This window comes from Hypanus sabinus (assembly GCF_030144855.1).
Source record: "Hypanus sabinus isolate sHypSab1 chromosome 31 unlocalized genomic scaffold, sHypSab1.hap1 SUPER_31_unloc_2, whole genome shotgun sequence".
Classification (NCBI taxonomy): Eukaryota; Metazoa; Chordata; class Chondrichthyes; order Myliobatiformes; family Dasyatidae; genus Hypanus; species Hypanus sabinus.
This window is the reverse complement of record NW_026778954.1, coordinates 72,501-94,334: the sequence shown is the minus strand read 5'-3', so window position 1 is coordinate 94,334 and position 21,834 is coordinate 72,501. Positions and strand designations below refer to the sequence as shown.

Here is a 21,834-nt window from a genome sequence, read left to right as displayed (position 1 = left end):
CACTCTCCCTCCTCCATCTGTCCATCACACCCCATCACCTCCCCACCCATCCCCTCCCAGTCTCTGCCACTATTCCCACTCTCCCTCCTCCGTCACTCCCCCTCACCTCCCCACCCATCCCCTCCCGGTCTCTGCCACTATTCCCACTCTCCCTCCTCCGTCACTCCCCCTCACCTCCCCACCCATCCCCTCGCAGTCTCTGCCACTATTCCCACACTCCCTCCTCTGTCACTCCCCCTCAACTCCCCACTCATCCCCTCCCAGTCTCTGACACTATTCCCACTCTCACTCCTCCGTCTGTCCATCACTCCCCCTCACCTCCCCACCCATCCCCTCCCAGTCTCTGTCACTATTCCCACTCTCCCTCCTCCATCTGTCCATCACTCCCCCTCACCTCCCCACCCATCCCCTCCCAGTCTCTGTCTATTCCCACTCTCCCTCCTCCATCTGTCCATCACTCCCCCTCACCTCCCCACCCATCCCCTCCCAGTCTCTGTCACTATTCCCACTCTCCCTCCTCCATCTGTCCATCACTCCCCATCACCTCCCCACCCATCCCCTCCCAGTCTCTGTCACTATCCCCACTCTCCCTCCTCCGTCTGTCCATCACTTCCCCACCCATCCCCTCCCAGTCTCTGTCACTATTCCCACTCTCCCTCCTCCGTATGTCCATCACTCCCCCTCACGTCCCCACCCATCCCCTCCCAGTCTCTGTCACTATTCCCACACTCCCTCCTCCATCTGTCCATCACTCTCCCTCACCACCCCACCCATCCCCTCCCAGTCTCTGTCACTATTCCCACTCTCCCTCCTCCGTCTGTCCATCACTCCCCCTCACCTCCCCACCCATCCCCTCCCAGTCTCTGTCACTATTCCCACTCTCCCCTCCTCCATCTGACCATCACTCCTCCTCAACTCCCCACCCATCCTCTCCCAGTCTCTGTCACTATTCCCACTCTCCCTCCTCCATCTGTCCATCACTCCCCCTCACCTCCCCATCCATCCCCTCACTGACTCTGTCACTATTCCCACTCTCCCTCCTCCGTCTGTCCATCACTCCCCCTCACCTCCCCACCCATCCCCTCCCAGTCTGTCACTATTCCCACTCTCCCTCCTCCATCTGTCCATCACTCCCCCTCACCTCCCCATCCATCCCCTCACTGTCTCTGTCACTATTCCCACTCTCCCTCCTCCGTCTGTCCATCACTCCCCCTCACCTCCCCACCCATCCCCTCCCAGTCTCTGTCACTATTCCCACTCTCCCTCCACCGTCTGTCCATCACTCCCCCTCACCTCCCCACCCATCCCCTCCCAGTCTCTGTCACTATTCCCACTCTCCCTCCTCCGTCTGTCCATCACTCCCCCTCAACTCCCCACCCATCCCCTCCCAATCTCTTTCACTATTCCCACTCTCCCTCCTCCGTCTGTCCATCACTCCCCCTCACCTGTCCACCCTTCCCCTCCCAGTCTCTGTCACTATTCCCACTCTCCCTCCTCCGTCTGTCCATCACTCCCCCTCGCCTCCCCACCCATCCCCTCCCAGTCTCTGTCACTATTCCCACTCTCCCTCCTCCGTCTGTCCATCACTCCCCCTCACCTCCCCACCCATCCCCTCCCAGTCTCTGTCACTATTCCCACTCTCCCTCCTCCGTCTGTCCATCACTCCCCCTCACCTCCCCACCCATCCCCTCCCAGTCTCTGTCACTATTCCCAATCTCCCCCCTCCGTCTGTCCATCACTCCCCCTCACCTCCCCACCCATCCCCTCCCAGTCTCTGTCACTGTTCCCAAACTCCCTCCTCCGTCTGTCCATCACTCCCCCTCACCTCCCCACCCATCCCCTCCCAGTCTGTCACTATTCTCACTCACCCCTCCTCCGTCTGTCCATCACTCCCCCTCACCTCCCCACCCATCCCCTCCCAGTCTCTGTCACTATTCCCACTCTCCCTCCTCCGTCTGTCCATCACTCCCCCTCACCTCCCCACCCATCCCCTCCCAGTCTCTGTCACTATTCCCACTCTCCCTCCTCCGTCTCTCCATCACTCCCCCTCACCTCCCCACCCATCCCCTCCCAGTCTCTGTCACTATTCCCACTCTCCCTCCTCCATGTCTCCATCACTCCCACTCACCTCCCCACCCATCCCCTCCCCTCCCAGTCTCTGCCACTATTCCCACTCTCCCTCCTCCGTCACTCCCCCTCACCTCCCCACCCATCCCCTCCCGGTCTCTGCCACTATTCCCACTCTCCCTCCCCCTCACCTCCCCACCCATCCCCTCGCAGTCTCTGCCACTATTCCCACACTCCCTCCTCCGTCACTCCCCCTCAACTCCCCACTCATCCCCTCCCAGTCTCTGTCACTATTCCCAATCTCCCTCCTCCGTCTGTCCATCACTCCCCCTCACCTCCACCATCCATCCCCTCCCAGTCTCTGTCACTATTCCCAATCTCCCTCCTCCGTCTGTCCATCACTCCACCTCACATCCCCACCCACTCCCCTCCCAGTCTCTGTCACTATTCCCACTCTCCCTCCTCCGTCTGTCCATTTTTCCCCCTCACCTCCCCTCCCATCCCCTCCCAATCCATCACTTTTCCCACTCTCCGTCCTCCGTCTGTCCATCACTCCCCCTCACCTCCCCACCCATCCCCTCCCAATCTCTGTCACTATTCCCACTCTCCCTCCTCCGTCTGTCCATCACTCCCCCTCACCTCCCCACCCATCCCCTCCCAGTCTCTGTTACTATTCCCACTCTTCCCTCCTCTGTCTGTCCATCACTCCCCCTCATCTCCCCACTCATCCCCTCCTAGTCTCTATCGCTATTCCCACTCTCCGTCCTCCGTCTGTCCATCACTCTCCCTCACCTCCCAACCGATCCCCTCCCACTCTGTCGCTATTCCCACTCTCCCTCCTCCGTCTATCACTCCCCCTCACCTCCCTACCCATCCCCTCCCAGTCTCTGTCACTATTCCCACTCTCTCCACCTCCGTCTGTCCATCACTCCCCCTCACCTCCCTACCCATCCCCTCCCAGTCTCTGTCACTATTCCCACTCTCTCCACCTCCGTCTGTCCATCACTCCCCCTCACCTCCCCACCCATCCCCTCCCTGACACTATTCCAACTCTCCCCTCCTCCGTCTGTCCATCACTCCCGCTCACCTCCCCACCCATCCCCTCCTAGTCTCTGTCACTATTCCCACTCTCCCCTCCTCCATCTGACCATCACTCCTCCTCAACTCCCCACCCATCCCCTCCCAGTCACTGTCACTATTCCCACTCTCCCTCCTCCATGTCTCCATCACTCCCACTCACCTCCCCACCCATCCCCTCCCCTCCCAGTCTCTGCCACTATTCCCACTCTCCCTCCTCCGTCACTCCCCCTCACCTCCCCACCCATCCCCTCGCAGTCTCTGCCACTATTCCCACACTCCCTCCTCCGTCACTCCCCCTCAACTCCCCACTCATCCCCTCCCAGTCTCTGACACTATTCCCATTCTCCCTCCTCCATCTGTCCATCACTCCCCCTCACCTCCCCACCCATCCACTCCCAGTCTCTGTCACTATTCCCAATCTCCCTCCTCCGTCTGTCCATCACTCCCCCTCACCTCCCCACCCATCCCCTCCCAGTCTCTGTCACTATTCCCACTCTCCCTCCTCCATTTGACCATCACTCCTCCTCAACTCCCCACCCATCCTCTCCCAGTCTCTGTCACTATTCCCACTCTCCCTCCTCCGTCTGTCCATCACTCCCCCTCACCTCCCCACCCATCCCCTCCCAATCCGTCACTATTCCCACTCTCCCCTCCTCCATCTGTCCATCACTCCCCCTCACCTCCCCACCCATCCCCTCCCAGTCTCAGTCACTATTCCCACTCTCCCTCCTCCGTCTGTCCATCACTCCCCCTCACCTCCCCACCCATCCCCTCCTAGTCTCAGTCACTATTCCCACTCTCCACTCCTCTGTCTGTCCATCACTCCCCCTCACCTCCCCATCCATCCCCTCCCAGTCTCTGTCACTATTCCCACTCTCCCTCCTCCGGCTGCCCATCACTCCCACTCACCCCCCCTACCCATCCGCTCCCAGTCACTGTCACTATTCCCACTCTCCCTCCTACATCTGTCCATCACTCCCCTTCACCTGCCCACCCATCCCCACACAGTCTGTGACATTATACCCACTCTCCCTCCTCCGTCTGTCCATCACTCCCCCTCACCTCCCCACCCATCCCCTCCCAGTCCCTGTCACTATTCCCACTCTCCCTTCTCCGTCTGTCCATCACTCCCCCTCACCTCCCCACCCATCCCCTCCCAGTCTCTGTCACGATTCCCACTCTCCCTCCTCCGTCTGTCCATCACTCCCCCTCATCTCCCCACCCATCCCCTCCCAGTCTGTCACGATTCCCACTCTCCCTCCTCCGTCTGTCCATCACTCCCCCTCACCTCCCCAGCAATCCCCTCCCAGTCTCTGTCACTATTCCCACTCTCCCTCCTCCGTCTGTCCATCACTCCCCCTCACCTCCCCACCCATCCCCTCCCAATCCGTCACTATTCCCACTCTCCCCTCCTCCATCTGTCCATCACTCCCCCTCACCTCCCCACCCATCCCCTCCCAGTCTCAGTCACTATTCCCACTCTCCCTCCTCCGTCTGTCCATCACTCCCCCTCACCTCCCCACCCATCCCCTCCTAGTCTCAGTCACTATTCCCACTCTCCACTCCTCTGTCTGTCCATCACTCCCCCTCACCTCCCCATCCATCCCCTCCCAGTCTCTGTCACTATTCCCACTCTCCCTCCTCCGGCTGCCCATCACTCCCACTCACCCCCCCTACTCATCCGCTCCCAGTCACTGTCACTATTCCCACTCTCCCTCCTACATCTGTCCATCACTCCCCTTCACCTGCCCACCCATCCCCACACACTGTGACATTATACCCACTCTCCCTCCTCCGTCTGTCCATCACTCCCCCTCACCTCCCCACCCATCCCCTCCCAGTCCCTGTCACTATTCCCACTCTCCCTTCTCCGTCTGTCCATCACTCCCCCTCACCTCCCCACCCATCCCCTCCCAGTCTCTGTCACGATTCCCACTCTCCCTCCTCCGTCTGTCCATCACTCCCCCTCATCTCCCCACCCATCCCCTCCCAGTCTGTCACGATTCCCACTCTCCCTCCTCCGTCTGTCCATCACTCCCCCTCACCTCCCCAGCCATCCCCTCCCAGTCTCTGTCACTATTCCCACTCTCCCTCCTCCGTCTGTCCATCACTCCCCCTCACCTCCACACCCATCCCCTCCCAGTCTCTGTCACTATTCCCAATCTCCCTCCTCCGTCTGTCTATCACTCCCCCTCACCTCCACACCCATCCCCTCCCAGACTCTGTCACTATTCCCACTCTCACTCCTCCATCTGTCCATCACACCCCATCACCTCCCCACCCATCCCCTCCCAGTCTCTGCCACTATTCCCACTCTCCCTCCTCCGTCACTCCCCCTCACCTCCCCACCCATCCCGTCCCGGTCTCTGCCACTATTCCCACTCTCCCTCCTCCGTCACTCCCCCTCACCTCCCCACCCATCCCCTCGCAGTCTCTGCCACTATTCCCACATTCCCTCCTCCGTCACTCCCCCTCACCTCCCCAACCATCCCCTCCCAATCTCTGTCACTGTTCCCACTCTCCCTCCTCCATCTGTCCATCACTCCCCCTCACCTCCCCATCCATCCCCTCCCAGTCTCTGTCACTATTCCCAATCTCCCTCCTCCGTCTGTCCATCACTCCACCTCACATCCCCACCCACTCCCCTCCCAGTCTCTGTCACTATTCCCACTCTCCGTCCTCCGACTGTCCATCACTCCCCCTCACCTCCCCACCCATCCCCTCCCAGTCTCTGTCACTATTCCCACTCTCCCTCCTCCGTCTGTCCATCACTCCCCCTCACCTCCCCACACATCCCCTCCCAGTCTCTGTTACTGTTCCCACTCTCCCTCCTCCATCTGTCCATCACTCCCCCTCACCTCCCCACCCATCCCCTCCCAGTCTCTGTCACTATTCCCACTCTCCCTCCTCCGTCTGTCCATCACTCCCCCTCACCTCCCCACACATCCCCTCCCAGTCTCTGTTACTGTTCCCACTCTCCCTCCTCCATCTGTCCATCACTCCCCCTCACCTCCCCACCCATCCCCTGTTTCTGTTCCCACTCTCCCTACTCTGTCTGTCCATCACTCCCTGTGTAAACCTGTGCCCACCAACTGATGGGGTATTCAACATCTTCTACCTCTCAATGCTCTGGTCAGACGTTCCCAGCTGCTTCCGAAGGGCAACCGTGCCTACGAAGGAGAATGTGAGCTGCCTTATTGACTATCGCCCGCTAGCACTCACATCGACAGTGATGAAATGCTCTGAGAGGTTGGTCATGACTAGACTGATCTCCAGCCTCAGCAGGGACCTGGACCCACTGCAATTTGCCTATCGCCACAATGGGTCAACGGCAGACGCAATCTCAATGTCTCTCCACATGGCTTTAGACCACCTAGACAACCCAACACCTACGTCAGGATGCTGTTAGCCCAGAATTTAACACCATCATTCCCATTATCCTCACTGAGAAGTCACAGACCCTGAGCCTCTGTACCTCCCTGTGCAATTGGATCCTCGACTTCCTAACCGGAAGACCGCAGACTGTGTGGATTGGTGATAATTTATCCTCCTTGCTGGCGATCAGCTCTGGCACACCGCAGGGGCGTGTGCTTTGCCCACTGCTCTCCTCTCTCGATATCCATGACTGTGTGGCTAGGCATAGCTCAAATACCATCTGTAAACTAGCTGACGATACAACCATTGTTGGTAGAATCTCAGATGGAGACAAGAGGGCGTACAGGAGTGAGATATGCCAACTAGTGGAATGGTGCCGCAGCAACAACCTGGCACTCAACGTCAGTAAGATGAAAGAGCTGATTGTGGACTTCAGGAAGGGTAAGACGAAGGAACACACACCAATCCTCACAGAGGGATCAGAAGTGGAGAGAGTGAGCAGCTTCAAGTTCCTGGGTGTCAAGATCTCTGAGGACCTAACCTGGTCCCAACATATCGATGCAGTTATAAAGAAGTCAAGACAGCGGCTATACTTCATTAGGATTTTGAAGAGATTTGGTTTGTCACATAAAACACTTCAAAATTTCCATAGATGTACCGTGGAGAGCTTCTGACTGGCTGCATCACCGTCTGGTACTGGCGGTGGGTGGCGGGGGGGGGTGGCTACTGCACAGGATCAAAAGAAGCTGTGTAAAGTTGTAAATTTACTCAGCACCATCTTGCATACTAGTTTCTGCAGTATACAGGACATCCTTAAGGAGCGGCGCCTCAGAAAGGAGACATCAATCGTTCAGGACCCCCACAACCCAGGACGTGCCCTCTTCTAACTGCTACCATCAGGGAGGGGGTACAGGAGCCTGAAGACACACACTCAACGATTCAGGAACAGCTTCTCCCCCTCTGCCATCAGGGTGGAGGTACAGGAGCCTGAAGACACACACTCAACGATTCAGGAACAGCTTCTCCCCCTCTGCTATCAGGGAGGGGGTACAGGAGCCTGAAGACACATACTCAATGATTCAGGAATAGCTTCTTCCCCTCTGCCATCAGGGAGGGGGTACAGGAGCCTGAAGACACACACTCAACGATTCAGGAACAGCTTCTTCCCCTCTGCCATCAGGGAGGGGGTACAGGAGCCTGAAGACACACACTCAACGATTCAGGAACAGCTTCTTCCCCTCTGCCATCAGGGAGGGGGTACAGGAGCCTGAAGACACACACTCAGTGATTCAGGAACAGCTTCTTCCCCTCTGCCATCAGGGAGGAGGTACAGGAGCCTGAAGACACACACTCAACGATTCAGGAACAGCTTCTCCCCCTCTGCCATCAGGGAGGAGGTACAGGAGCCTGAAGACACACATTCAACGATTCAGGAACAGCTTCTTCCCCTCTGCCATCAGGGAGGGGGTACAGGAGCCTGAAGACACACACTCAACGATTCAGGAACAGCTTCTCCCCCTCTGCCATCAGGGAGGAGGTACAGGAGCCTGAAGACACACACTCAACGATTCAGGAACAGCTTCATCCCCTCTGCCATCAGGGAGGAGGTACCGGAGCCTGAAGACACACACTCAGCGATTCAGGAACAGCTTCTCCCCCTCTGCCATCAGGGAGGAGGTACAGGAGCCTGAAGACACACACTCAACTATTCAGGAACAGCTTCTCCCCCTCTGCCATCAGGGAGGAGGTACAGGAGCCTGAAGACACACACTCAGCGATTCAGGAACAGCTTCTCCCCCTCTGCCGTCAGATTTCTGAATGGACATTGAACCCACGAACACTAACACAGTGCCTATTTTTTAGTTTTTTTAATACATATTATTTCTGATTTGCATTATTTTAATCTATTCAAGACACATATAACACTTACTCTGACTGAAATACTTGTTCACTTTTTACTCCTGTGTTATCTGTTGCATTGAGCTGCGAAGCTAACAGATTTCCCGATACTGAATGTGATTCTGACGAGCCTGTCTCTGAAATGCCTGGGAGAAGATGGGTATTGTGAGATGCTAAGGGGGTTGTAGTTGGGTGGGGGAATACAGCTCTGGCAGGTGAGGGGTGGGAAAAAAACTGAAAAAAGAAAAAAGAGAAAAAGAAAAAATGGAAAAAAAGGGCTGTTTATAATATCTCACAAAAATACAAAATCATCAGTGTCGCCAACTCCGATCCTCACAACATAAATAAAATCAAAACTGGAAAAACAAATAGGCTTGGAACAGGGTCATATTACATCAGGTGAAAATATTGAATAAATGGTCTCCATATATTTTCAAATTTAATGGAAGTATCAAATATAACACTTATAATTTTTTCTAAATTTAGACATAATGTAGTTTGAGAAAACCAATGAAATACAGAGGGAGGATTAATTTCTTTCCAATTCAATAAAATAGATCTTCTAGCCATTAATGTACGAAATGCAATCATTCGACAAGCGGAAGAGGATAAATGGAGTGAGTCCATCATTGGTAAACCAAAAATTGCAGTAATAGGATGAGGTTGTAAATCAATGTTCAATACAGTAGAAATAATATCAAAAATGTCTATCCAATATTTTTTCAAAAGCACTCATGACCAGAACATATGAGTTAAAGACGCTATCTCAGAATGACATCTGTCACAAATAGGATTTATATAAGAATGAAAATGAGCCAATTTATCCTTGGACATTTCACCCCTATCCACAACTTTAAACGGTATTAATTATAAACTGTATTAGTTATTAGATTATTAGATTCGTTTCTTTTTGCATAATTTTTTTTCTTTTTCTTTTTTATGTTTTTTTAATATATATTATGATATACCTGGGTTTGCCTTGTTAATTTGTTGCTTGTATCGCCCATGAATTGGAAACACTCATTTATACTGTAACTGTTGGTTAGGTATTCTTTCATGTTCAGTTGAAATGTTTATAGTCCCATTATCTATGTATCAATTTTAATTTGTTGATATTAATAATAATAATAAAAAGATTAAAAAAGAAAGGTGAGGGGTGGGGACAGTCAGCAGAGTCAACAGAGGATCTCGATAACACACGACGTCTGCACATTCGCAGAACTTTGCCTTGGCCGTCACCTTTGACCTCAGCGAGAACCTACCAGATCAGCTGACGGGCATCCTCAAAGCCGATTGGTTGGGCGGGAATGGGCGAGAGGCCCTTGACGTCGGATTCCTTCTGTCTGAATGTATAGTCTGTGAATCAAGCAAACAGAAGCTTTCATGAGTCCCGGCTCGGAGAGAGATGGCTTCACCCTCGGACCAGCCACCGCACTTTCAGCGGGCGGGCTTCAACAACAGGACACCAGTAAGCAGGCCTGACTCAGTCCCTGCCCATGGGCACCGTGAAGAGCAGACTCAACTGTTCAGTACTCTGCCTCGATAGAGTGGATGTGGAGAGGATGTTTCCTATAGTGGGGGAGTCTAGGATCAGTGGACACAGATAGAGTGGATGTGGAGAGGATGTTTCCTATAGTGGGGGAGTCTAGGACCAGAGGACACAGATAGAGTGGATGTGGAGAGGATGTTTCCTATAGTGGGGGACTCTAGGATCAGTGGACACAGATAGAGTGGATGTGGAGAGGATGTTTCCTATAGTGGGGGACTCTAGGATCAGTGGACACAGATAGAGTGGATGTGGAGAGGATGTTTCCTGTAGTGGGGGAGTCTAGGATCAGTGGACACAAATAGAGTGGATGTGGAGAGGATGTTTCCTATAGTGGGGGAGTCTAGGACCAGAGGACACAGACAGAGTGGATGTGGAGAGGATGTTTCCTATAGTGGGGGAGTCTAGGACCAGAGGACACAGATAGAGTGGATGTGGAGAGGATGTTTCCTATAGTGGGGGAGTCTAGGACCAGAGGTCACAGATAGAGTGGATGTGGAGAGGATGTTTCCTATAGTGGGGGAGTCTAGGACCAGAGGACACAGATAGAGTGGATGTGGAGAGGATGGTTCCTATAGTGGGGGAGTCTAGGGCCAGAGGAGACAGATAGAGTGGATGTGGAGAGGATGTTTCCTATAGTGGGGGAGTCTAGGACCAGAGGACACAGATAGAGTGGATGTGGAGCGGATGTTTCCTATAGTGGGGGAGTCTAGGACCAGAGGACACATATAGAGTGGATGAGGAGAGGATGTTTCCTATAGTGGGGGAGTCTAGGGCCAGAGGACACAGACAGAGTGGATGTGGAGAGGATGTTTCCTATAGTGGGGGAGTCTGGGACCAGAGGACACAGACAGAGTGGATGTGGAGAGGATGTTTCCTATAGTGGGGGAGTCTAGGACCAGAGGACACAGATAGAGTGGATGTGGAGAGGATGTTTCCTTTAGAGGGGGAGTCAGGACCAGAGGACACAGATAGAGTGGATGTGGAGAGGATGTTTCCTATAGTGGGGGAGTCTAGGACCAGAGGACACAGATAGAGTGGATGTGGAGAGGATGTTTCCTATAGTGGGGGAGTCTAGGACCAGAGGACACAGATAGAGTGGATGTGGAGAGGATGTTTCCTATAGTGGGGGAGTCTAGGGCCAGAGGAGACAGATAGAGTGGATGTGGAGAGGATGTTTCCTATAGTGGGGGAGTCTAGGACCAGAGGACACAGATAGAGTGGATGTGGAGCGGATGTTTCCTATAGTGGGTGAGTCTAGGACCAGAGGACACAGATAGAGTGGATGTGGAGCGGATGTTTCCTATAGTGGGGGAGTCTAGGACCAGAGGACACATATAGAGTGGATGTGGAGAGGATGTTTCCTATAGTGGGGGAGTCTAGGACCAGAGGACACAGATAGAGTGGATGTGGAGAAGATGTTTCCTATAGTGGGGGAGTCTAGGACCAGAGGACACAGATAGAGTGGATGTGGAGAGGATGTTTCCTATAGTGGGGGAGTCTAGGACCAGAGGACACAGATAGAGAGGATGTGGAGAGGATGTTTCCTATAGTGGGGGAGTCTAGGACCAGAGGACACAGATAGAGAGGATGTGGAGAGTATGTTTCCTATAGTGGGGGAGTCTAGGACCAGAGGACACAGATAGAGTGGATGTGGAGAGGATGTTTCCTATAGTGGGGGAGTCTAGGACCAGAGGACACAGATAGAGTGGATGTGGAGAGGATGTTTCCTATAGTGGGGGAGTCTAGGGCCAGAGGAGACAGATAGAGTGGATGTGGAGAGGATGTTTCCTATAGTGGGGGAGTCTAGGACCAGAGGACACAGATAGAGTGGATGTGGAGCGGATGTTTCCTATAGTGGGGGAGTCTAGGACCAGAGGACACAGATAGAGTGGATGTGGAGAGGATGTTTCCTATAGTGGGGGAGTCTAGGACCAGAGGACACAGATAGAGTGGATGTGGAGAGGGTGTTTCCTATAGTGGGGGAGTCTAGGACCAGAGGACACAGATAGAGTGGATGTGGAGAGGATGTTTCCTATAGTGGGGGAGTCTAGGGCCAGAGGACACAGACAGAGTGGATGTGGAGGGGATGTTTCCTATAGTGGGGGAGTCTAGGACCAGAGGACACAGATAGAGTGGATGTGGAGAGGATGTTTCCTCTTGTGGGAGAGTCTAGGACCAGGGGACACAGATAGAGTGGATGTGGAGAGGATGTTTCCTATAGTGGGGGAGTCTCGGACCAGAGGACACAGATAGAGTGGATGTGGAGAGGATGTTTCCTATCGTGGGGGAGTCTAGGACCAGAGGACACAGATAGAGTGGATGTGGAGAGGATGTTTCCTATAGTGGGGGAGTCTAGGACCAGAGGACACAGATAGAGAGGATGTGGAGAGGATGTTTCCTATAGTGGGGGAGTCTAGGACCAGAGGACACAGATAGAGTGGATGTGGAGAGGATGTTTCCTATAGTGGGGGAGTCTAGGACCAGAGGACACAGATAGAGTGGATGTGGAGAGGATGTTTCCTATAGTGGGGGAGTCTAGGGCCAGAGGACACAGACAGAGTGGATGTGGAGGGGATGTTTCCTATAGTGGGGGAGTCTAGGACCAGAGGACACAGATAGTGTGGATGTGGACAGGAGGTTTCCTATAGTGGGGGAGTCTAGGACCAGAGGACACAGATAGAGTGGATGTGGAGAGGATGTTTCCTCTTGTGGGAGAGTCTAGGACCAGGGGACATAGATAGAGTGGATGTGGAGAGGATGTTTCCTATAGTGGGGGAGTCTCGGACCAGAGGACACAGATAGAGTGGATGTGGAGAGGATGTTTCCTATCGTGGGGGAGTCTAGGACCAGAGGACACAGATAGAGTGGATGTGGAGAGGATGTTTCCTATCGTGGGGGAGTCTAGGACCAGAGGACACAGATAGAGTGGATGTGGAGAGGATGTTTCCTATAGTGGGGGAGTCCAGGACCAGAGGACACAGACAGAGTGGATGTGGAGAGGATGTTTCCTATAGTGGGGGAGTCTAGGACCAGAGGACACAGATAGAGTGGATGTGGAGAGGATGTTTCCTATAGTGGGGGAGTCTGGGACCAGAGGGCACAGCCTCAGAGTAGAAGCACGTCCCTTTAGAACAGAGATGGGGAGTGATGGATAGGAGCTACAGGGAGTTAGTCACTCTCTGTTGCAGGAGGTAGGTAACTGGGTGAGTGTCTGGAGAGAGAAGGGAAACAGGCAGTCCGTGCAGAGTCCCCCTGTGGCCATTCCCCTCAGTAATAAGTATACCACTTTAGATACGGTTGAGGTGCACGTCCTGCTGGGTATGAGCCACGATGAATGGGTCTCTGGCACTGAGTCCCGTGCCACGGATCAGAAGAGCAGAGAGCTGAAGCGGGCCGCAGTGTTGACAGGAGATTCCTTAGTGAGAGGAACAGAAACCAGGTTCTGTGGGCACGATAGAGATACCCAGATGGTATGTTGCCTCCCAGGTGCCAGGGTCCGGGATATCCCTGGGTCCATGGGGGAGGGTGAGCAGCCAGAGGTCATATCGGCACCGATGACAAAGGTAGACAAGGTGTGGAGGTGCTGAAGGGAGATTTTGGGAGCTGGGTAGAAAGCTGAGAAGTGGGACTTCCAGGGTGGTAATCTCTGGATTGCTGCCTGTGCCACGTGTCAGGGAGGGTAGGAATAGGATGATTTGGCAGGGGAATGCGTGGCGGAGGAACTAGTGCAGGGGACAAGGGATCGGATTTATGGATCATTGGGAACTCTCGTGGGGAAGGTATGACCTGCACAAAAGGGATGGGTTACACCTGAACCCGAGGGGTCCAATATCCTTGCGGGATAGAATTGTTTGGGAGGGTTTAAACTCGTTTGGCGGAGGTGGAGTGTACAAACCGGATAGTACTGAGTATGAGGTGGTCGTTCTGGAAACAGAGGCAGCGTGTCGTGAGACTCCATGCAAAGGGAGGCTGATGACAGGGCAAAACTGCAGTCGACAGGATGAGTTTCAATGGAAAAGGTGGACAAAACGAATGCTGGACTGAAAGAGTTATATTTGAGTGTGCGCAGTACATGGAACAAGGTAGATGAAGTTGTTGGAGATCGGCCGGTGATGTTGTGGGCTGGAAGAAGAATATAGCTGGGAGCTTGACGTCCAAGGAGACGCATGGTATCGAAAGGACAGGCGGGTGGCAGAGGGGAGGTATTGCTCTGCTGGTGAGAAATGAAATCAAATCTTCGGAAAGAGATGACATCGGGTAGAAAGGTGTTGATCTGTTCTGGGTAGAGTTAAGAAACTGCGAGGGTGAAAAGACCCTACTGGGAGTTGCATACAGACCCCCTAAACAGAAGAGAAGCCATGGTCTTCAAATTCCATCAGGAGATAGAATAGGCATCTCAAAAGGGCATTGTTGCGATAGTTATGTAGATTGGGGAAATCAGATTGACGCTAGTTCCCAAAAGCGGAGATTTGTACAACTCACCCCGCCGTTTGAGGGGTGAGGAGGTAAAGTTTGATTACAGCGGAGTGAGGGGGATGGCAGAGGCACGAGAGGGGGGCTGGAAATGAACTCTGGCTGGGTTGACAGTAGAGCAGCAATGGCTGCAATTTCTGGGGGCGATGCATAAGACGCGGGGCATATACACCCCGCAGAAGTACCTGAAAGGTAGGACAACACAACTGTGGCTCTGAAGGGAAGTCAAAGCCAAAGAGGGGACACGTAATAGATCAAAGGTTAGCTGGAAGTTAGAGGACTGGGAAGCTTTTAAAAACCAACTTCAAGACAACAAAACAAAGTCATGAAGAAGGAAAAGATGAAATACGAAGGTAAACTAGCCAATAATATTAAAACGGACACCAGAAGTCTCTTCAAATATATAAAAGAGAGGTGAGAGTAGATATTGGAAGACAGGAAAATGACGCAGGAGAGGTGGTAATGGGGCTCACGGAAATGGCAGCTGAACTGAACAAGTATTGTGCATCAATACTCATCGTGAAAGACACTGGCAGTATGCCAGAAGTTCTAGAGCGTCGGGGGGCAGAAGTGTGTAAAGTTGCCTCTACTAGGGAGTAAGTTAAAATGTAAACACCGAAACATAGAAAACCCACAGCACAATACAGGCCCTTCAGCCCACAAAGCTGTGCTGAACATGTCCCTACCTTAGAAATCACTAAGCTTACCCGTAGCCCTCTATTTTCCTCAGCTCCATGTACCTATCCGAAAGTCTCTTAAAAGACCCTATCGTATCCGCCTCCACCACCGTTGCCAGCAGCCCATTCCACACACTCAACTCTCTCTGTGTGAAAAACTTACCCCTGGCATCTCCTCTGTACCTACTCCCCAGCACCTTAAACCTGTGTCCTCTTGTGGCAACAGTTCAGCCCTGGGGAAAAGCCTCTGTTCTTGGGAAACTGACAGGTCTGAAGGTGGGTAAGCCACCAGGACGCGATGGTGTACACCCCAGGGTTCTGAATGAGGTGACTGAAGAGATTGTGGAGGCATTAGTAATGATCTTTCAAGAACCAATTGGTTCCGGAAGATTGGAAAATTGCAAATGTCGCTCTGACTTTCAAGAAGACAGGGAGGCAGAGGAAAGGAAACAATCGGCCAGTGACTCTGACCTCACGTGGTTAGGGAAATGTTGGAGCCCATCGTTATTTCATGGTACGTGGAGGCGCATGATAAAATCGGCCAAATAGGCCATAGTCAGCATGGTTTCCCCAAGGAAAATCTTGCCTGAGAAATCTGTTGGGAGTTCTTTGAGGAAACAGCAAGCAGGACAGACAGAGGAGAATCAGTTGGAGTCGCGTACTTGGATTTTCAGAAGGGCTTTGACAACGTGAGGCCGCTTAACTAGAACCCATACCAGTACAGGACAGACACGAGTGTGGATGGAGCATTGGCTGATTGGCAGGAGGCAAAGAGTGGGAAATAAAGAGGGCCTCGGGGAGGATTTGAACAGATTGAGAGAATGGGCTGAAAGGTGGCTGATGGAATGCAAGGTTGGGGAGCGTACAGTCAAGCACTTTGGTAGAAGAAACGAAAGGGCTGACTGTTTTCTAAATGGAAAGAAAATTAAATAATCTGAGGTGCAAAGGGAACGGGGAGTCCTGGTGGAGAATTCTCAGGTTGAGTCGGTGGTGAGGAAGGCAAATGAGATGTTTGCATTCATTTCAAGAGGAACAGAATATAAGAGCAAGGATGGAACGTTGAGGCTTTATAAATCCCTGGCGAGACCTCACTTGGAGCATTGTGAGCAGTTTTCAGCCCCTTCTCTTAGAAAGGATGTGCTGAGACTGGAGAGGGGTCACAGAAATGATTCCAGGATTGAAGACCGTTTGACGGCCCTGGGCAGAAGAATGTGGGGTGACCTCACTGAAACCTTCTGAGAGTTGAAAGGCCTCGATGTGAGGAGAAGGTGGGGAGGTCCAAGACCAGAGGACATGACCTCAGAACGGAGATGAGGAGGATTTTATTTTTGCTAGAGAGGAGTGTATCTGTGGGATTCATTCCCATAGGTCACTGTGGTATATTTAAGGTTAGAGTCTTGACTGGTCAGGGTATGAAGGGATACAGGGAGAGGGAAAATGGATCAGCCATGATAGAATGGCGGAGCTGACTCGATGGGCTGAATGGCCTAATTCTGCCCCCATGTCTTATGGTCTTCTGTGGTGAATCTGTGGAATTCATTGCCGTAAAGGGAATGGAGGCCAGGCCACCCCGTGTATTTGAAGCAGAGGCTGATAAGGGCGCCAAAGGTTCCAGGAGAATGGGGTTGAGAGGGAAACTAAATCAGCCATGATGGAATGGCGGGGCAGACTCGATTGGCCGAATGGCCTGATTCTGCTTCTACGTCACCAGTCGGAGATTAGGCGACAATGGTGCCGATCGGCAATTCCTTGGCTTGCATCTTTGGAAAGAGTTCTATTTCCATCTTTAATATCTCCTTCTTCCCCTTCAGGGTTCTTCTGAAGACCCTGACCCGAGGTTCCACGCTGACTTCGGTTCTCCGCGGGAATGGGACCCGCTGTCAGGGCCTCGCGACCGGCCACTTTTCGACACGCCAAGGACGCGGCCTGGAAGGCTAGCACACCCTCAGGGTGCCGGAGTTTCGTCACCCTGATCGGGGGCGAAGTGGGAGCGGCAGCTCGCCCCAGGGTGACCCGCAGGCCAGCAGAGGAAGGAGCCTCTCACACCTCCTTTGGTAGAGACGTGTCTCCACCCTGGGAGAACCGTTCGAGAGTCTGATAACAGAAGCCGCCCTTCAGCTCTGGTGATACGTGCTTTTCTATCTTCTGCCCGCCGGGGGGGGGGGGTGTAAAATACCCTGGGTGGGGGGTCCAATTTTACAAAATATTATCCCTGTGGGCGAGGCCACAGACCCCGTTAATATGCCCTGACCTGAGCACACAAGCGCGAGTTCAGAGTGCAGGCGTGAAGCAGAGCGAGCTGAGGTGGGAAGAGTACCTTTCGCAGGGTAGTAGGGGGTCAGCTGGTCACCGAAGTATTTCTTGTACGATCCCCGCTCGACACCGGAGGGCGGGAGATACCAGGAGTGGGGGTAGGTCTCGTTCACATCGCTAACTTTGCCGTCGTTCATGTCCGCCGGGTCCGTGTAGACGATGATGCCCACCACCCCGAAGTGGGCTCCATTGATGGCCTGGCGGCACAAATCAGGAGAAGTTATGTCCCCGCCCCGTCAGAGCTCCCTGACTGAGGGTAGGTCAGCGGAGGGTGGGACAAAGGAGGGTGCTGGAGTGGGTATTCGTTCATCGAAAGCTTCCCCTCTTCGAACAACTTCCTCTCCAAATCTTTTTCATCGCCCTTAATTTTCCTCATTGAAAGCCCCTCCACCTTCACACTCCCCCCTCATCTATATTTCTATCACTCCCCCTCACCTCCCTACCCATCCCCTCCCAGTCTCTGTCACTATTCCCACTCTCCCTCCTCCGTCTGTACATCACTTCCCGTCACCTCCCCACCCATCCCCTCCCAGTCTCTGTCACTATTCCCACTCTCCCTCCTCCATCTGTCCATCACTCCCCCTCACCTCCCCACCCATCCCCTCCCAGTCTCTGTCACTATTACCACTCTCCCTCCTCCATCTGTCCATCACTCCCCCTCACCTCCCCACCCATCCCCTCCCAGTCTGTCACTATTCCCACTCTCCTTCCTCCGTCTGTCCATCACTCCCCCTCACCTCCCCACCCATCCCCTCATAGTCTCTGTCACTATTCCCACTCTCCCTCCTCCGTCTGTCCATCACTCCCCCTCACCTCCCCACCCATCACCTCCCAGTCTCTGTCACTATTCCCACTCTCCCCTCCTCCGTCTGTCCATCACTCCCCCTCACCTCCCCACCCATCCCCTCCCAGTCTCTGTCACTATTCCCACTCTCCCCTCCTCCGTCTGTCCATCACTCCCCCTCACCTCCCCACCCATCCCCTCCCAATCTCTGTCACTATTCCCACTCTCCCTCCTCCGTCTGTCCATCACTCCCCCTCACCTCCCCACCCATCCCCTCCGAGTCTGTCACTATTCCCACTCTCCCTCCTCTGTCTGTCCATCACTCCCCCTCACCTCCCCACCCATCCCCTCGCAGTCTCTGACACTATTCCCACTCTCCGTCTGTCCATCACTCCCCCTCACCTCCCTACCCATCCCAGTCTCTGTCACTATTCCCACTCTCCCTCCTCCGTCTGTCCATCACTCCCCCTCACCTCCCCACCCATCCCCTCCCAGTCTGTCAGTATTCCCAATCTCCCTCCTCCGTCTGTCCATCACTCCCCCTCACCTCCCCACCCATCCCCTCCCAGTCTGTCAGTATTCCCAATCTCCCTCCTCCGTCTGTCCATCACTCCCCCTCACCTCCCCACCCATCCCCTCCCAGTCTCTGTTACTATTCCCACTCTCCCTCCTCCGTCTGTCCATCACTCCCCCTCACCTCTCCACCCATCCCCTCCCAGTCTCTGTCACTATTCCCACTCTCCCTCCTCCGTCTGTCCATCACTCCCCCTCACCTCCCCACCCATCCCATCCGAGACTCCCCTCCCACGGCGCTCCACCCTCACCATTCCCAACATCCTTTGCCCCCGCCGGATTGGCAAACCCGCTGCCCGCTCCACGGTGACAAGTACAGGACGGTGGAGAAGTCTCAGGCACCCTGGCTGTGTGTAGTGGAACCTGGGCAAATGGTGATCTTGCTTGGCCACGACAAGAGGCCTAATTCTGTGCTGGGTAACTCCAGGGCTCTCTGCCTCTGGGAGGTAAGGACTGCTCATCATTGCCCTCCCACCCCATGCCCCACGGAGGCAGCGACCCCCATTCCGTCATACCTTGTCCACCCGGCCCGTGCCTCCGTACTTGACGATGGCCACTGTGTCGTTGAGGTCAATGTGATGTTTCTGAATCAGGTGCTGGAAGTCCGCCATGCTCCCATGGTTGGCGTACACCAGCTTACCCTGTGTCATAGGACAGAGAACCAGTTACCACTGGACACAACGAGGGGTGGGGGGAGAGGCTTCGGGGGGGGGGGGGGGTCCAGACCTTACCTTCGCTGTTCCGTTAGGCGCAAAAGCAGCAAAGGGCTGCACCACATCTGGGTCCAGTTGATCCTGGGTGTAATTCACCTCCTTTACACGAGACCTGAAGAGTTCTGTCCCACTGGGGGAGACTGAGGAAAGAGCAGAGAACATGTGCAGCAGCACCAAATAGCAACAGGCCGTTCAGCCCACAATGCTGCTGGCCAGAAGGAATGACAATCAGTGAGCAGGAATAGAGGCGGCCATTTTGTGAGGCTGTCCCTGCAGCCACCATTTTGGGAACTGCTTGATAAACTAATTTCTTCCTGTGATGTAATTTAATCAGAGAGATGGGAGGAGTTACCTACTTTGTTCTCAGACAAATAGCGATTTATTATGTAAAGTGACTGGTTTTGGTTTGGAGTAGTTCATTCAGCTCAGTGTCCGGGTCACCTGGTTTGATCCAGTCAAGAGATGGAAAGAATAAAAGGCTGAGGGTGGCCAATAAGAAAGTGACCCGGGTTGGTCAGGCGACCTTGAGCCAATGAGATTGAAGCACATTTGGGCTGGTGAGGAACGATGAGAGGCTCCGAAAGCAAAGGGGCGACAGATCCCTCGCAGATCGCCGACACGGGGAGATTGGACTGGGACTATGGGGAACTGGCCAGTGTAGGTCGTTAATTCTTCGGGGAGGGGCAGAGCTCCCCAGTGGCTGTGCACACCGTTTGTGCACCCACATGTTGTTCTAGTTGAGACAATAAAGGTAAATACAGATTCTTCCTGTGACTAATTGATCATTATTACGAAGGGGTAATCGTTAAGGTTGTCATAGCCAGGGGTGGAAATGGGGACAACCTCCCACTCCCAATGGCGTGCGTCTCAAATAGGCTCCTGGCCTTCATGAGTGGCTCAGCTACCAAGCCCGGTGACAGGAGAAGGGGCAGCCACACTTCTGTCGCCTCGGGCAGACTGAGCTCGTCAGCCGCGGTTGGCGGCCCATCCAGAAGGAAAACTCTGATCTCAAACCTCACCCGCCTTGCGACCACACCCACGCGCGGGGAGGGTTTCGGGGGTAAACCCCAAGCTGGAGTCCCAAAGGCAGTCCTACATTGAGCTCAACACTGGCTGACAGCTCCCGCGATGCTGTATCGGCCTCCCCGTGCGTGGAGAGGGGAAGCTTGCTCTCTGCATCATTCTGCCCTGACGGCGAGGATGCAGTATCTGTGGCCGACTCTGACCCAGTGGAGGCCCTCAACTCTCAGCGAGGGAGACGAGGTGGAGTACAGGGCTACGGTGGGAAACTTTGTCACGTGGTGCGAGCAGAACCATCTGCAGCTTAATGTGAGAAAGTCTAAGGAGCTGGTGGTGGACCTGAGGAGGACTAAGGCACCGGTGACCCCTGTTTCCATCCAAGGGGTCAGTGCGGACATGGTGGAGGATTACAAATACCTGGGGATACAAATTGACAATAAACTGGACTGGTCAAAGAACACTGAGGCTGTCTACAAGAAGGGTCAGAGCCGTCTCTACTTCCTGAGGAGACTGAGGTCCTTTAACATCTGCCGGATGATGCTGCGGATGTTCTACGAGTCTGTGGTGGCCAGTGCTATCATGTTTGCTGTTGTGTGCTGGGGCAGCAGGCTGAGGGTAGCAGACACCAACAGAACCAACAAACTCATTTGTAAGGCCAGTGATGTTTTGGGGGTGGAACTGGACTCTCTGACGGTGGTGTCTGAAAAGAGGATGCTGTCCAAGTTGCATGCCATCTTGGACAATGACTCCCACCCACTCCATAATATACTGGTTAGGCACAGGAGTACATTCAGCCAGAGACTCATTCCACCGAGATGCAACACTGACCGTCATAGGAAGTCATTCCTGCCTGTGGCCATCAAACTTTACAACTCCTCCCTCGGAGTGTCAGACACCCTGAGCCAATAGGCTGGTCCTGGACTTATTACACTTGGTATGATTAACTTATTACTATTTAATTATTTATGGCTTTATATTGCTATATTCCATTCACATCTCATTCACATGTCTCATTCCAAGTCTCCCCCATCTGACCTTGCAAGCATGCATTCCAATAATAGACATTTAGATAGAGTGGATGTAGAGAGGATGTTTCCTATAGTGGGGGAATCTAGGACCAGAGGACACAGATAGAGTGGATGTGGAGAGGATGTTTAATATAGTGGGGGAGTCTGGGACCAGAGGACACAGACAGAGTGGATGTGGAGAGGATGTTTCCTATAGTGGGGGAATCTAGGACCAGAGGACACAGATAGAGTGGATGTGGAGAGGATGTTTAATATAGTGGGGGAGTCTAGGACCAGAGGACAC

At 53.7% G+C, this 21,834-nt stretch overlaps 1 protein-coding gene across 1 annotated transcript in view; it reads right to left on the bottom strand.

Annotated features, from left to right (window-relative positions):
• The window catches only part of naaladl1 (N-acetylated alpha-linked acidic dipeptidase like 1), a 230,477-nt gene that overhangs the window by 196,187 nt on the left and 12,456 nt on the right, over window positions 1-21,834 (bottom strand). The window contains exons 3-6 of the mRNA XM_059957704.1: window positions 19,522-19,643; window positions 19,306-19,431; window positions 17,438-17,630; window positions 9,684-9,777 (exon numbers count right to left, since the gene is read on the bottom strand). Of these exons, the coding sequence (XP_059813687.1) occupies window positions 9,684-9,777; window positions 17,438-17,630; window positions 19,306-19,431; window positions 19,522-19,643 (535 nt within the window). The remainder of the gene's footprint in view (window positions 1-9,683; window positions 9,778-17,437; window positions 17,631-19,305; window positions 19,432-19,521; window positions 19,644-21,834) is intronic.